The sequence below is a fragment of the Pantherophis guttatus genome, chromosome 2, assembly GCF_059756535.1.
Source record: "Pantherophis guttatus breed Tessera chromosome 2, ASM5975653v1, whole genome shotgun sequence".
Classification (NCBI taxonomy): Eukaryota; Metazoa; Chordata; class Lepidosauria; order Squamata; family Colubridae; genus Pantherophis; species Pantherophis guttatus.
In genome coordinates this window covers 212,674,946-212,692,657 of record NC_142064.1, presented here as the reverse complement: position 1 = coordinate 212,692,657, position 17,712 = coordinate 212,674,946, and the positions used below count along the sequence as shown (strand labels likewise).

Sequence of the window (17,712 nt, the reverse complement as noted above, 5' to 3'; positions counted from 1 at the left end):
ATAGCACATAAATTCTCTTCATACCAGTGCCTCACTGAACAATCTATATGAATGGCTGAGTAAGTTGTTTTGCTTAAAGGGAGGAATTTGCCCAGCTTGCACAGATGTTTGCAGCAAACAAAATAAAAGAGTCAGTACAAACAGTCAGATCATCAGGTGATACAATAATGCTGCTGAGGAAGCCTTGTGGGAAAGGGCCACCAGGCTCTTAAACATTCTGTCTGAGGAATCAGGGATGTTGATGGAGTGCATTTTAAAAAAAGCAATCCCCTCAAAACAATCTGAGGTGGTTTCATTCCACATACATAAACATGTATGTGGAAAGAAGCACTTGATATTTGTTGCCTTTGCCTAGAATGCATGTCTATGAAGCCCATCCTTTGTTCTGTAATACACATACAACATTTGGGAAAGAGGTCTTTTAAAAGGATAATTATTTTAGAGGGTCACTATTGTTCTGCCAGGGGGATGGGGACTTCACAAGCATTTTGATTTTTGCCATAATCCCTATTAACCACATGGAATCAGAATGCCTAACATGAGAGCCGTAAGGCCCAATATGTGGTATAGGAGCCATCTGATTCCTAACAGGAAAAAAAGCATCAACAGAATTGGATTAGAATTTAGAAATGTCAGCTGTAACAAACTTTGCATACCTCCCTGAAGACAGGGTGAAGAGTCAGACTTGGAATGAATAGCAAGGCCATTCACAGATGTCTGTATACTGGGCTGTGTAGTTCTTGACTGACACGTTTAGGACTGACAGCCTACTATAAAAGGAGTGCTTCAAAGGACAGAAAGCTGGCAGAGGGTTGATATTTGTCTCTGTACCATTTTACATCTCCATCTACCCACAATAACTAACCATGGATGATATTTACAAGGCAGCAGTAAGTAAAACTTTCAGACTTGTATTAAATCTCAGGCAGATTCTGAATTACATTTAGGATTGTAAGGAAAATGTTTTAATAAAGTACAAGTCCTAATATTCAATCAGATCCTATAAATGTTTTACATATTATGATATTCATTAATGCTAAAACTAATAAATTAGAATGTACTTTTTAAATTTGGTGCAGGGCATTATTATATATCCTAAGTTCCTTAGGTATCGCAAGATGGTTTCGATGAAGTCCTAACTCCTCATATTTTCTGTGGAAATTCAAAAATCTGTTGAAGCCCAATTCTAACTAGAGCTAAAAATAATGTAAAGCTCATGGCTTTTACTGATTTTAACATAATTGTTTGCTGCATAGGTTTGGACTGTTAATATAACTCCAAAACTTTTTATTTTTACACCCAAAGTGTTTTGCAGAAAATGGCATAGCTTCCTGTCATTTTGTCTTTTCTATGAAAGTACATTTTTCCAGATTTCTATCTGACAAACTCAAAAATTAGTTACATGTGAAGATATATTTTACAAATTCTAGCGGTGTATATGCATGTATAAATGTGCTTAATGAAAAATGGGTCACCAGAATCCATGGCTGCTTAAAACTCTTCAGGAGATTTAGACCACTTAAGAGTTTAAGTAACATTTATACTTGTAAGTAAAAGAAATCATTGGATAATGTAATGACCATAATAGAAATATCCTCAGTAATTCCACTTTAAGTGCAGATAGAAGAACAGTTCTTGCTATATCTGTGGAGTAACTGGATAGACACACTTCTTAAGAAACACTAATAAGACAGATGGGAGAAGGGCAGTTCCTGCCTTGAGCTCATCCTGATGAGTACTCAGCTCCCCAGAGTAGCTTTAAACAGCTGCCGGTGCTGTAAATAATTCTCCACAGCAAAAGAATAGTTCAGGATTGGACACATTTCAGTTTAAAATAAAGATTCCTTTTTATTATTTATTTTTTAAATATACAAAACCCTATCTTATAGCTTGTCACTATCTTCTTGATTCTGAATGCTTTACCTATACTGAAAAAAGAGCTGGAATTTACAAATCACTAAGAGTCAGCTTGAAGTTATTAAATTATTGTGTCCATCTTTCAAGAACATGTCAGCTCAAAAATTTGAGGAAATGTATTATTAGTAATACCCATTGCAATTTTTAAATGTTTTCTATAATGAAGTACTTTGTTATTTCTTACTTCTAAAATTTTTGGCATTCTTATATAATAAAATAAGAATATTTTCCTGTTTTTTAGCAGTGTTTTCAGAAGCTAACTTCTTTATTTCCCAATTTTGGACTCCTGAGGAGCAAAAACTTTCCTTAGCTTGGCTCTAGAGTGAAGTTGCCTTGAATTATTTATTATGTATCAGTGGTATCCCACTTACTTATACTCATTTGATTTTCACAATTATGAAGATTAATCAAAGTTGAGAGATGTGATTTGTCAAAAATCCACCTGGCATGCCTTACAACTATGTACAAATGTGAACCCAGTATCTTTTGACTGAGTCTCTTGTCATGATGCCACATGAAGTGTGTCGTATCTGAAAGGGTGACCCAGAAATGAAAAAACAAGATGTTCTTCCTGCATTTATTGCAAATTTGGTGATAACTTTAAATGTGTTTTTAATGATCATTTGAAAAAACTACCACTGATATGGATCTCTGAAATTCAATGGATTTATCACTTTCTCACTCATCTCTTATGCAGAGATAAGTTTAGAATGGCTTCCAGATGCTTCTAAACCATACAACTTTGCCAGAGACATGTTACGTCTCCTGTGATAAATGCCAATGTCAGTCACTTCTGGGAACAATCAGAAGTGTTATCTGTCTTCTTAGCACCTAAGCCACTAAAGCATAAAAATAGCCAGCTTGCCAAAATAGTCCAACTATGTGGGCTGCACAACAGAGAGGCATTTGCTGTCTTTAGACTTTTCAGCTATCCTGGGCTGTTGAGGGGAGGGAGGGGTTTGGCCATTACAATGAAGGAACAATCACAGCTGCTCCAGTTCCATCACAGTGGCTTAAATAAATGGGTTCAGTTTTCACTATGAAATTTTGAAGAGGGATCGTTTTGCTTTTGTTATCTCAGCAGAGTAGGCTATACTCTGCCTGCTGGTGCTGCCACTCCTCTTCCATCATTCATTTTGTCAGATTTCCCCTTTAAACCAATTAGGTGTTTCAGGTAAAAGCAGGTGGCAATGGATTGGTGCATAAATGAAAACAATCTTAGAGAACTTATTCTTCATGAGAGCCTTAAAGAAGACGGAACTACATAAAAGGAAGGAACCAGTTTCATGCCCAGAATGCTCTATCAGTATTTGAAACAAAGACCTCTCTGGAACGTTTCTGTAATCATTTACGAGGAAAATGGTTGACTACTCCATTTTTCATATATCTAGGTCTGTGTAGGTTAAAATTAGCATACTGACTTATATTGAGGAATGAGTATCTAGTACAGGTGATATCAAAAGCTCTGAACTCTATTCCCATAAAACCTGTAGTGTAGTATCATGAATTAATGGACATTTCTAAGTAAGCTTCTCAGACCTCCATTAGGACAGTAGTGGCCAAAATTGTGGAAACCTTTAGGGAAAAGTGTATTTTTGAGGTTTAATGGCTAATAACAAAACTTCCTTTTGGAGTAGTACCATAAAATTACATATCAATGGAAAGATAATTTAATCAAGAATGTAATGCAACAAAGTTTGTTCAATTATCTATATTCTATGAAAAGTTATAGCCAAATAACCAGAAAAAGGTTGCTTAGGTTGATAGCTTTCCTTCATCTGATTGTAGCCAATGACCATGAGTGTCATCTTGTTTTGGCAATGAGCCAATCAGATCACTGTAGGATTCAGTTATTGATGTCATGTATTGAAGCTGAGAGGAGGACATTTGTCAGTGTGTTATGTGATCACTATCAAGTTGGTTGGGGTTTTTTGTGTTCTTTCATTTAGTGAGCTTGTAAAACATAATAAAACTAAAGTAATGGTGCAAAGAGTTGACTGGTCGCCCAGAAAGCGATGTAAAATAGTATTATTAAGTGACCAAGGCTACAGTTATAAAGAAATGAGAAGAAAAATTGGTGGAAACTTAACCAAAGGTAGCATTTCTAAGTTTTTGAAGAGTTATAAGGAGACTAGGTCAATACAAAACCACACTGGTAAAGGCAGGAAAAGATGCACAACAGCAAGTGATGATAGAAGAATTAAAAGACTGTGCCTATGTGACAGAAGAAAATCATCTGGGTGTATACAAGATGAAATGGTGCAATGCAATGTGAAGTTGAGTTCACAGCCTGCACCAAAGGATGTTTGGTGCAGGCTGCAGGAATTTGGCTTAAAATCTAGAATTCTACAAAAAAGCCACTTTTATCTCTCAAACAAAGGTTGAAAAGAATTACATTCTTGATTGAATTATCTTTCCATTGATATATAATTTTATAGTAGTACTCCAAAAAAAAGTGGTGTTATTAGCCATCAAACCTCAAAAATACACTTTTCCAAAAAGGTTTCCACAATTTTGGCCACTACTGTACAGTAATCAAAAGAAGTGAACAAGGCACAGCTATGATCTGTCAACTAGGGCTGGGTTTGTATCAGGTTGAAGCTTTGGAGGAAATCAGCTCCTTCACACACCAGCCAAAATGCTATTAATCATATAATCTTTTGTCTTGTACAGTTTGTTTCTAACATCAAGTGGTCTATCTCTCACTTTGTCCAGGTTTTTATAGAGAGAACAAAATAATTAGGTATCTGAATTCAAAATTTGGACAACTTCTACAACTCATTTGAAGTAGATGGTAAAAACAAAGGCTGCCCACGCACACTTTGAAAATTATTTGGAAGTTCTTCAGTTCTTGTGCCAGCATGACCAGGGCAACTGCCAGCTATTCATTAAATCATACATACTTTTTATTTTTATAGGCTTATATAGAGACCTAGCAAAAGAAATACCCTCTGTAAGAGTCAAATTAAAGACACATTTTAATGATTTAACTCAGTGAAACAGGAGCAGAATCTTTTTTCATGGTTTGGCAAGATCTGAAGCACTTCTTCCAAATCATCTTCAAAGCATGAAGAGCCTGGTTTAAAATATTGGGAACAGGATAATAACTAGACAAGTCCCAGATACCAAAACTAATGGATTAAATAAAAGCCTCAGCATCTTCTTTTTTTAAAAAAAATGTATTTCCAGGAAGACTGCAGGCCTCACAAAATAGTGTTTCTAATGCTCAACTCAAAAAGATCTTGTAACTTATAGTTGTTACCATGTTTCCCCGAAAATAAGAACCTGTCTTATATTTTTTGAACCCTGAAATAAGCGCTTGGCCTTATTGCTATGTGCGCAAAAGCCCGATTGGGCTTGTTATCAGGGGATGTCTTATTTTGCGGGAAACAGGGTAGTAAGAATCTCTTTGAAGGCAACAGTATCAACAATAATACTTTCCAAATAGGAATTGATAATCATATCCGTTCTAGCCCAGTGGTCAAATGAGACCAAAATGGGTTTAGAAAATCGATAATATCTTGGCAAACTTGGCATAACCATCCATGTCAACAATATCTTGCCCCAGTTTGGTTAGTAAGAAGGTGGGAGATCTTTCACTCTGTATAACAATGGTTTTCATCACATGATGAAACATATGGACTCTCAGAATTATACTCTAGTACAGGGATGTCAAACTTGCAGCGTCACATTGTCACGTGATGTATCATAACTTTTTTCCCCTTCCCTAAACCAAGGTGGGCATGGTCCATGGGCTGCGAGTTTGACACCTCTACTCTAGTATAATAAGAATTCTAATTTAATTTAAGAATTAGAAGAGTAATAGGAATTCTGCATATACATGCAGAAAATGTGTATACATTTCTAGACTTGACCTTTTACTATTCCTTCCTTCCACCTTCCAGGATTTGATTCACCCTGCCAGATAATATGCTGAATATCTGATTTGTAGCTCTGTCAATTTTACAGACAAGATTTTCAGAACCGAGTGCTTCAGCATTTTTGCTCAAGAGATAAAATAGTTATCCATCTATTAATACCTAATTTTGAGCTGGAGATAACTAGCCAGGTTGGATGGAATCTTTCTAAGTTGTTACCCTTTCAGTCAACTTTTGCTTCCTTGGACAGATCTCCTATACTGTGATTAAAAGGAAATTCCTGCCTATTTTAGCTGGCTGATTTAGTAGTTGAAAACAGCCATTTTGTATTTGTTCATGTAATTTCATGTAATATTATTTCTTAGGAACACACTTCTCCTATCTCCTGGTATTGTTAACTAATTGTTTAGTTAAAAATAAACTTGTATGATCAGACCTGGGTAGATTCTGAACTAATCTCCTTTGGTGTTGTTGCCCTTGAGCACCAACAATTTGAAGACTAATTTATCTGTTAAAATGTTTGTGTGTGTATATGTTATTGGTTCAAGGCAACTGAGTAGACATAAAGCACACATTTGCAAAGTAGTGAGTTGGTATGCCAGACAGAGCTTTTCTCTCCATCATTGGGCTGCAGTCCTATATACCTTCCTACCTGGATTAAATTCCACTAAACTCAATGGCACATAGCAAGCGCTGCACTGGAAGCATCTCATCTACTGTGTTGATTCAGAAGTTATGTCTCTATTATGTGAATGCCATCCCATAATAAAGCTGGACAACTAAACTTGATTGCGGAGAGAAGGGATGTGCACAACAGTTTTATATTTGCAGTATAATTTGTTGTTTTAGAATAATTGAATGATGGTACCGGTATCTGTATATTTTCACACCCTTTTAATTTTGTATATGTGTTTAAGGATAAATGAATGTTTAATCCATTATAAACAGCTGGACAAATTGCAGCTATCCATTTGTTGACTGGTTCGGTCTCTAAGTTGTTCTAGATGGGACCTCATTTACAAAATTTTATGGAGTGTCCATGTGACATTGTTTGCCATTTGGAACCCTTGAACACTATCCCACCTTTTCCTCCCTCCCACTTTGTTTCCTCACCAAAGACATTTCACTTGGAGAAGGAAGAGATAAAAGCCTTTCCATGTCTTTTAATAGGCAGTGTTAGGAGCGATGTCTCTGGAAGCAGCTGGGGAAACTAATAAGGGATATTGCCTAAATTAGGCCAGAGATTCCAACTAAGATTTGTCAAGGTAGCTGCAACTTTGCTCTGTCAGACATATTCTGACACTGTTCAGGATTTGCTTGAGATAACATCACAGGACATATACCCCAGTATGGCAATTATGTATTTCTGAGATGAAGTTAATTGGTGTCTTACAACAATGAAACTCAAGGACTTTAAAATAGCAAATAACAGCTAGGATTATATACTAATATTATAAGGACAGGAAAATGAGTTGACATGAAATTTTTACTTTGCTCTAAAGACAAAACAAATTATTAATTTGAAATAATATAAATGAGTTACAAAAAATTAAAATAATAAAATGCAGCCTTCTAAAGCCCAGATTTACTTCAATTTTTTAAATGAGCACAGCTACTTCTGATAGAGTTTATAGATAGAAACTACCATTTGAAATTCAATTTTAGCTGTATTTCACTCTAAAAGTAAGCCTTTCAGCCATCTGGAAGATGGTTGTCTGCAATTTTTTATTACATAATCACTTCATCAAAAGTCAATGATTTGGGTACATTCAATTGGATTTACAATTTGATGAGCACTAGCTTTCCTACTTTCAATACTAACTGAATCAAGACGTTGTGGTAATTTAACACACTTAAGAAGATTGGTTCAGAGTTCCAAATTCTACCAAAAAACATCCACCCTACTGAATTTAATGTTTAATAAATATATTATGATTCATAATTTAATTTCATGAAAGATGTTCATCAAATCCATATTTAGAATTTGATATAGTTCATCAGTATGAAAATTGCTAAATATGTAAACAAACATTCATCAATGGAATCTTCATTTTAATAGGTTGAGCAGTTGACAGATGAACAAAAAAATGGTAAGTATATAAACTTCATTATTCCAATTACCTCACAAAGGGTCTATCTTTAATTGGAATGCAAATCTTGGGAATCATTAAAAGAAAGCCATCACCAATGAAAATCAGCTTTAAGAATGATTGTGCTTATTTTAAGAAATAGATTCTGATTTTTTTTAAAAAAAAATACAGAGTAATACAAGATAGCTTCCACAAAAGTTCATAAAATATATAAAACCCAATAGAAACAATTCATTTTACTGTTATTTATCAGGTCAAATCACTTAAATCTATTTCAATATATTATTCAATACCATGAATAAACTATGAAAAGGGAAGAAAATGCTTTATGTGATATTAAATGTCAGCTTGGCAACTGAACTGAAGCTTAAAACAAAGCTGATATAGTAGTTTTAAAAGACTGAGAGACCTAAGAACAGCACTCAGCTGTCCCCTTGCCTCCAAGTCATTTATTCCTATTGCATCATAATCTAAAGTTCTCTCCTTTTTTCCATGTAAAAATGAATGGCCTAATAAATATAAAAGGGTAGGGACAAGTGGTGGGTTGTTCCCGGTTCGGTCTGGTTCCTGCGAACCAGTAGTAATGGCGATGGGAGGCTCCGCCCACCCACCCCGACATCATCACTGATGATCTGCGCATGTGCAGAAGCTTCTGTGCATGCTCCCATTGCGAACCTTAGAATAAAAATGATCAATTAATTTTCAACATATCCATACAGTATGTTTTGTTACTAAGTTTAATAGATCTTGTTGATTAGTAAATTCCATTAGACCTCCATGACTATGAAAATTCTCAGCCATCCAGGTCATGGTTTCCCAAAGGTGCTTTTTCAAGAGGCAACTGGACTTTCTGGTTTTTCTTTGAAGACATTTCAGACCTGAAGAAGCTTCTTGGATGAGAAACATCTTCAAAGAAAAACCAGAAAGTCCAGTTGCCTCTTGAAAAAGCACCTTTGGAGACATTAGACCTCCAGTTTAGCTGATCCCATTTATGCCTGAGAGAGAACTGGTATTATATGAGACAAAGATTAGAATCCTACTGAGTTGGGCCCTTCCCCATTTGTATATCATTTGTACCAGGGGTGAAATCTAAAATTTGTTACTACCGGTTCTGTGGGCGTGGCTTGGGGGGGATAATGTGACTGGGTGGGCGTGGCCAACTTTTTTTTTTTTACTTTTAAAAGCATTTTTTCTACAACCTTAAGAAGCTGCAGAAAAAAATGCTTTTAGAAGCCTCTGACGATCAAGCAACTCAGCTGGGATTGCCAAAGGCTTTTAAAGGCATTTTTTTTCTACAACCTCTTTGGCTGAAGAGGTTGTAGAAAAAATGCTTTTAAAAGCTTCACGATCATCAGAGGCTTTTTTTTTTTTACTTTTGAAAGCATTTTTTCGGCCGAAGAGGTTGTAGAAAAAATGCTTTTAAAAGTAAAAAAAAACAGCCTCTGATGATCACGCGGCTCAGCTGGGCATGGGGGGGGGAGTGCAGGGATTTTTGCTACTGGTTCTCCGAACCACCTACCGCCATCGCTACCGGATCGGGCGATCCGGTCCGAACTGGGAGCATTTCACCCCTGATTTGTACCCATCATAGCACAAACATGTAGACTACATCCTTTTCTGCTGTTCCTCAACTCATCCCTAGCCTGTGGGTGAAATAGCCTTAAATCAGCTGTACTTGGGATAATCTAATGATTTACCCCTTAAACCAGGGCATCTAACAATGGCTGCAAAGAACGTACAATCTGACATGCTTTCCCACTTATTCAACTGGTGGTGAAGTCAGATGCTCAAGCGCTTGTTGGCCATTTCAGGCTGATGCAAGCATATTCCCCTTTCCCAAGAAAACAAGCAAGCTCAGAGAGCACCAAGGACCCCTTTCTCTGGTTCCCAAGCCATAGCCTCTGCCTCCACTGTTTTTCTTTCCAAAAATCTAGGCACAATTTGACCTGTAAAACATCTACAAGCAACTGGGTGGAAGGGCTGCTTTTCCATTTTGGCATGCTATTATTATACTGGTGTGTGTGTGTGTCGGGGTGGGTTTCACTTACCTTTGCTACTGGTTTGCTTATTCACGCTCGCTTCGCTTGCCCATGTGCCACTTCTGCGCATGCGCAGATCGTATTTGATGATGTCTGGGCGGAGCTTCCCGCCGCCACTACCAGTTCACCCGAACTGGGACGAACCGGTAGTAACCCACCGTGTGTGTGTGTGTGTGTGTGTGTGTGTGTGTGTGTGCGCAAAGGATTATACTTCAATAGGAACCTCTGCTGCTTGTGAAATGCTGGCATGGGACCACCATTGTGGACAACAGATTTGCTTTGTTTCTGGTACACCAGTACCAGAGAAGCACTTTCTGGCTTTGCTGCATTTATTTATCTGATTTCTAAGACTGCCCAGTTGCAAAATGTTTCCAGACTCCAACCTGAAGGAAATTAGTCTTTACAAAAAAAAATTATATGTCAATGTAACTGTGGGTTTGTGGGTGTGGGTGAGAGTGAGAGTGATTTCACTTCTTCTTCCCATTCATTTCCCAGCTTTAAATCGGGAAAGAGCACTGAAGCTCACGATTACCAGTCCTCTCTCCTTTTTTGCATCTCTGTCATGATGTCTGGATGTTTTCCCATTGGCTGGTGACATTTGAAAGTTAAACAAGGCTGGAGAAATCAATCAGTTGCTTTGCTTAGCAAGCCTTGCAGGTGCATAGTCATCGTGCCCCAATTTAGTAAAGGGTCAGAATAGATACATTCAAGGCACAATAGGAATCAACAATGCTCACGATTTGGTCTTGAGGTATCACACTCTTAATTAGTTTTGCTTCTGTTTCTCCAGAATTTAAAGCTGCGTTTGATATATTTGTCCTGGGTGCAGAGGATGGATGTATCAGCACAAAGGAGCTGGGGAAGGTAATGCGCATGCTGGGACAGAATCCTACCCCTGAGGAGTTACAGGAGATGATTGATGAAGTAGATGAAGATGGTGAGCAATTTCTGCTTGGTGTTTATACAGTATAAGGCTGTAAATTTAGATTTGCTGTATTGTGTTTTGAAATCTAACCTAATATGAGAAATAGTTCAAACAGAGAGGAAGTTAACTTGGTGCTCTTTTTTCCTTGACAGGCAGTGGTACAGTAGATTTTGATGAATTCTTAGTTATGATGGTCCGGTGTATGAAAGATGACAGCAAAGGAAAATCAGAAGAGGAACTTTCAGATCTCTTCAGAATGTTTGATAAGTAAGTGGCTCTATTAGCATAAGCCAGAGTCCAAGAGAATACAATAAACAAGTTGAGTCTCCATGAGTTTCATACTGATAACACAAATAAGATTGAAAACCTTACTGTCATGGCTGAATTCCATATGTAGATACTTCTTGTTTAGCAATCACAGTTGGGACTGGAAATTTAGTCATTAAGTGAAGCTGTCACTACATGAAACCTTGATTGTGCTTATGATATAACTTCAGCTTTCCTTGCTTTACAGGCCTACTAAAGTTTTAAATAAAAGGATTGGTCATAAAATCACTCTTTCATCACCATCATAACTAAACAGTTGCTAAGTTAAGACTATTGTGTTGAATTTCTGATATAAAATTAAAGCTATTTAACAGAGATGTTTATTAGTAATCATAAAATCAGCATGAACTTTACATAGAAAAGAATTCTTTTGTAATATAATGCTTCTTGACTTCATTGTTCCATTTTTTTCCATTTATAATTATTCAAGGATGGATAACGATTTTAATAATGTTAACAATAAAAAATAAAATTTATTCCTGAAGGCTAAATGCCGATGGTGGAAATCAGGATGGAAATGCACTATGGACAGGATTTGTTTCAGAAGCGGGTAAACCATTCATTCTGTCTCCTCCCCCTTTTTTCCCTGCACCCTTTCTTTCTAGAATAGTTCTTCCAGATGTACGTTATGACAAACAGCCTTTCACACAACAACCAGGCAGGAGGCCTGATACCAGAAAACCTACCTGACTGGAGGACAATACAATCTGCAATTTTCTTTGCCTTCTTGAAATCTATTTCAATGAAGCATGGATGAACAATTCATGTGCAGAAGTGGCTAATTCCTACCAAGCCATGAAAAAGAAAGACATGTTATTAGATTGTGATTCTTTTCATAGATGAATGAATATAAACTTCTTCAGTCTGGGTTCAGACCAGTTCTTGAAATAGAATAATCCTTTGGCTTACTAAATGTTCACCAGTGACAGAAAGGCAGACGGGCATGTTTGTGTTGATTTTGCTTGATCTCCCAACAATCTTCAATACTTTCAACCCTGATATTCTCCTGTAGTTACATTAATTTCAGGGACACGGTGGCTCAGTGGCTAAGATGCTGAACTTGTCGATCGAAAGGTCAGCAGTTCAGCTGTTCGAATCCCTAGTGCCGCGTAACGGGGTGAGCTCCCATTACTTGTCCCAGCTTCTGCCAACCTAGCAGTTCGAAACCACATAAAAAATGCAAGTAGGAAAATAGGGACCACCTTTGGTGGGAAGGGAACTGCCTTTAATCATGCCGACCACATGACTATGGAGACATCTTCGGACAGTGCTGGCTCTTTGGCTTTGAAACGGAGATGAGCACCACCCCCTAGAGTCGGGAACGACCAGCACATATGTGCGAGGGGAACCTTTACCTTTACCTTACATTAATTTCACTGCTGTTTTCAAGGACAGTCTCAGAGAGCAAATTGGGTGACTCTGCCTCTGACAGCTGTTCTGTGAGACCGCTGTGCTGTGGAGTGTCATAAAGCCCCTTTTTGCCTCTGGAGCCATTTAATATTTATAAGATCTGCTTTGGAACGGGCATTAGCAGATTGGAAATAAAGTACCATCACCAAACGAATCAGATCAATTTTTCCATATCTGATTCAGAGGAGAAAAGGCATGTTCTGAAACCAGCGATGGAGTGTTTAGGCCAATAAGCTGTGACTGGATTTTGAGAAGAGGCAGAAGGAGATCTAACAGACAAGTTTGTTCCTGGAAACAGAAATCAGAGAATCTTCCCAAGCTAAATGGGACTATATTCCCTTAGAAAGACTGTGTTTGTGGGTTCTCCTAAAATCACAACTGCTTTTGAAGACTCAAGTAACCTCTATGGCCAGGATTGGCAGTTCAGTTGATATACCAACTTTGTTCTTTCCTAATTGTTTATGTATATAGCTATTTATGTGCTGGTAACCACATACTATAATCTCCCCTGTGGTCAGTCTGGAAAATCCAACTAGTTCAGAATTATAGTAGCCAAGTTGCTGAGTCAAGCATATATTTCACATCTGTTCAAGTAGCTGCAGAGGCTGCCAGGCATCACTCAATCTTGTTGTAGTTTCATTTTTTAACATCTAAGGCACTGAATAATTTGGGGCAGGTTAACTGACAGATTGTTTTTATCTTTATAGAACTGGTTGACACTAGAAGTTCCTGCGACATATGCAGTATTTTTTTTTCTTCCTCATGGAGTAGGCCTGCTCCATATGAACAACTACATTCTAGAACTCTCTGTGTCCCTGTCAGTCTTCAGAGGAAGTCCTGACAGGAACCACATCCAAATAAACTCATTCTATTTTGTTGTAAGGTTACATTAACAGAATCTTACCATTCTGAAAATACATTTCTCCCCGCTCACCTTTACAATCCAAAAAACTAGGGAAGGTTCTTTCTAAAACATTTGCCACACCCACATGCCTTCTGCAGGTTAAACTGCCTCTTATCTGATCATTACTCTGACTGCATTTCTTTCCCCTGTCTCCCAAGGTCATTCCCACATAACCTTACACTCCCTTGAAATTTGTGAGGCATCTACTACAAGATTTTTGTAAACATTATTCTTTCACTGTTCTATTCTGACTTCCGTGGTGCAAATTTTAATGATGAGAAGTCTGTTTGTTTGCCATCTCAGTATCTCTGGGAAGAGCTTTTGACAATTTGGATGTCATTACCAAGAAGATTGTATTCCCCAAAATATAATTCCATAGATTATCAAACAAAAAGAAACGAAGACTGTTACAGTGATCTCACAGTATTTGAATGGGAAGAATTCGCACAAATATTAAATGTGGTGGAACTTGAATTCCATTAGGCATGACATCTGGGATGGACATTCTGCAGGTTGCAGCTCCATTATATCAGGAAAGCTGGAAAAGCTGTTTTAGGAATGTAGTGATATGTCTATGAAATACACATTTTAATAGTTCCAGTTAATTGGTCACTTGGAGTTTTTTGCCATTCCTTTCTTTGTAAAGCTCAGAAGTCACACAAATCCCCAGGTGAATCTCTTACAAATCTCACAAATCTCTTGAAATGAAAAGACAAATGGTGACTGGGTCTTTGTTAAGTATGCAAGATGTGTAAAGGAACTGCAGACACCTTTGTAAAAAAATGTGAAAAGTAACATTTGTAAAAGAGCTTCTTCTTTTTTTAGCTTATACTTTTTTTCACAGAAACTTAGATGGATACATAGATCTGGATGAACTAAAGCTCATGTTACAGGCTACAGGAGAAACCATCACTGAAGATGACATTGAGGAGCTAATGAAGGATGGCGATAAAAATAATGATGGCAAGATTGACTATGATGGTTAGTTATGCTTATACACTGTATAATAGTACAGCCAGAAATGCAGTACTATAAAAACGAACTGAGGACAGGAATCATTTCAAAATTTGAGCCACATCTTAATCAGTAAAAGAATACCTGCTGGTTAAATGAACAGTAAAATTCTCAAAAGTGCTGCCACCTGCCCAAAATAAAAACACATGTTTATGTCCTCCTTTCTCCTGCTTGTCACTCCCCAATGGTCTACGGTTAGTTTATGGGTAAGCTTTTCAATATATGGAATTTGTTTTTTGATGATTATTCCAAAAAGAACCCAACTTGGATATGTCAACAGACTTGAGGATCTCATGGAAATGGGAATTTAATCGTGTAACATCTAGTGCTCTAGTCCTTTGATATTTTATAATGTAATATTAATGTTTGAATTGTAGAGTGGTTTTCATAATTACTGTTTTTATTATTTATTGTATTCCTCTTAGACTCACATTTTGTGAGATGGGTGGCATATAAATAAATACATTCACACATACATAAAGAGTTTACCTTTTGCCAGTTCATTGGAATCCATGGCCATACATCTTAAATATTTTTTTCTTTGAAAATTTGGCTTGAGAAATAATAAACACAATTTTTGCCTAAAAAAAATTATGTAAGTCAGAACAAAAGCACCATCCCTACTGTATGAATGGGATGAGCTTTGGCATAAACAAACCCACCAATCATTGTTGAAAGAGACCCAGGTCCACATTCAGGCATAGAAGGTCTCTGAATGACTTGGATCAAGACCAGTCTTTGAGCCCAAGGGTTATGGAGAAAAATTGGAGACCAAAAACTGCAATAAAAAACCTTAATGCCACCAGACTCCAAATTTTGGGCTTAGACAACTTAGAACTATGCCGACTTCAGTCTGATCTAAGCATAGTACATAAAATTATCTGCCACAATGTCCTTCCTGTCAATGACTACTTCAGCTTCAATCACAACAATACATGAGCAAATAATAGATACAAACTCAAGGTAAACCGTTCCAAACTCGATTGCAGAAAATATGACTTCAGTAACAGAGTGGTCAATGCCTGGAATGCACTACCTGACTCTGTAGTTTCTTCCCCAAACCCCCAAAACTTTAACCTTAACCTGTCTACTGTTAACCTCACCCCATTTCCTAAGAGGTCTGTAAGGGGCGTGCATAAGTGCACCAGGGTGCCTACTGTCCCTGTCCTAATATTTCTTGTTACTTACTCTTTTCATGTATTCAAATTATGTTTATACTTTTACCTGTTATCTTATATATGCTTGACAAATAAACTTATGAAACTTATGAAAGTACTGTATTTCTCACTGTGCAGGAAATAGCACAACGAAAGAAAGGGCTGAAAGGAACAATGTGGCAAAGGTTAGGAACGTTGCCTCATTTTATGAATACAATCTTTGTTTTTTCTCCTTTTGCAGAATTCCTGGAGTTTATGAAAGGCGTTGAGTAAACATGAGAATTTTGAAGGCAGTGTCTTTATTTGAACATCTTTGCTGTTGTCTTTTGACATTTCATCAGATCTGCTTCTCTTATTACTTTCATGAAGTTATGTTGAACATAGTGAAAATCAGGAAAACATGACCCAACTCTTTTTAAGTGCCTCAAATGGTCAATGGACATTGACTGAGCCAGATTATTATGCAGTGTAATAATGCCATATACCATGGCTTCATCAAACCTAAAAATGTTCCTTAATTGATGACAATGTTCTGCTGGTTACAGTGAAAAATCACACTTTAGTAACTATTGAGACATTTAAGTTATTATCAAACATTTTCATTTAACATTAGGATGTGCTTTTTCCTTTCTGTACCTCTTTGCTTGCCAAGTTAAAGTATGTAAAAAAACATTGTATGTACAAAAAAGTTTTATTTCCAAAATGCTAATAAAAACAATTACAAATCAGAGTGCTTGATTTGCAGAACTTCCCGAGTGTGGAATGCTGTCTTGCATGCCTATGAGGAAAAAAAAGAAGCACTTGTTGTTAAGATTTAGGTTTATATCGGAAACTGTCATATTCAATATACCAGACATTCCAAAGTCTCCATTTAAAGTGTGATACTTTCTGCAACTTTCTCTTAACCTGGTGCCTTGAAATGTATTGATATTAGCTCCATAATTCTCAGGTAAACATCCTTTAATGTCATCTCACCTGAAGAGCATCAAGGTTGAAGGAAGTTGAACTAGCAAATGCAATAATTCTCAAAATGTCCAATAGCCTCTGACTGATAGGGAACTATTTTTAGGAAATCAGTATTTATTTGTTTATATCAGTAAATATATTCACCCATTTTGTAAGCATGATTCTGGATGATTAACAGAATTAATCAGCAAATCAATCATCAGCAAAACAAAATGATGAAATAAAAACAGCTGTAATCAAAACAAAAGCAATTAATCGACTGAATACATTGAGGGCTCACCTAGTGTCCTGATCCTATGCCCCAGGGGTTAATAATTTTTGGAAAAACTCAATTTGGTCAACTTAATTTTGGGTGGTTTCATGTTCCAAAGGGCAAGTGCTGTGATGATGATGATGATGATGATGATGATGATGATGATGATGATGATAATAATAATAATAATAATAATAATAATAATAATAATAATAATAATAATAATAATAATTTTATTTCTATACCGCCCTTCTCCCGAAGGACTCAGGGCGGTGTACAGCCTATTAAAAGCACAGACAAACATCAATTAAAATTATTTAAAATTATTAAATAATTCGGCTCAATTTAAAACCCCAGAAATTTAAAACACCCAATTTAAAATTATTATGTTGATAGCCCGGCCTGGTGGAACAACGGTCTTGAGTGCACAGCGAAATACCCGGAGGTCGGAGATCTTACGCATTTCCGGGGGCAGTTCATTCCACAGGGCTGGGGCTCCCACAGAGAAGGCCCTCCCCCTGGGTGTCGCCAGCCGACATAACTTGGCCGATGGCCCCCTGAGGAGACCCTCTCTGTGAGAGCAAACTGGCCGGTGGGAGGCTATTGGTGGCAGAAGTTGGTCTCGAAGGTACCCGGGTCCTATGCCATGGAGCGCTTTAAAGGTGGTGACCAACACCTTGAAAGGTGGTGACCAACCACACTCGGAAGACCACTGGGAGCCAGTGCAGTTTGCGCAGGAGGGGTGTCACGTGGGCACAATGAGTTGCGCCCATAACCACCCGCGCGGCCGCATTCTGGACCAGTTGGAGCCTCCGAGTGCTCTTCAAGGGGA

General features: G+C 37.4%; 1 protein-coding gene across 1 annotated transcript; it reads left to right on the top strand.

Annotated features, from left to right (window-relative positions):
- Positions 1–700: 700 nt before the first annotated feature.
- On the top strand, positions 701–16,412 carry TNNC1 (troponin C1, slow skeletal and cardiac type). The gene is made up of 6 exons (XM_034439357.3): positions 701–890; positions 7,855–7,885; positions 10,715–10,861; positions 11,002–11,116; positions 14,335–14,471; positions 15,903–16,412. The coding sequence occupies exons 1-6, from the start codon at positions 867–869 to the stop codon at positions 15,932–15,934; spliced, it is 486 nt and encodes a 161-aa protein (XP_034295248.1). The 5' UTR covers positions 701–866; the 3' UTR covers positions 15,935–16,412.
- The last annotated feature ends 1,300 nt before the right edge of the window (positions 16,413–17,712 follow it).

Coding starts and splice junctions, on each gene's coding strand:
- TNNC1 (XM_034439357.3), top strand. CDS start 867: ATGGATGATATTTACAAGGCAGCA. Junction 11,117..14,334: donor CTCTTCAGAATGTTTGATAA/GTAAGTGGCTCT, acceptor TTTTTTTCACAG/AAACTTAGATGGATACATAG. Junction 14,472..15,902: donor TGGCAAGATTGACTATGATG/GTTAGTTATGCT, acceptor CTCCTTTTGCAG/AATTCCTGGAGTTTATGAAA.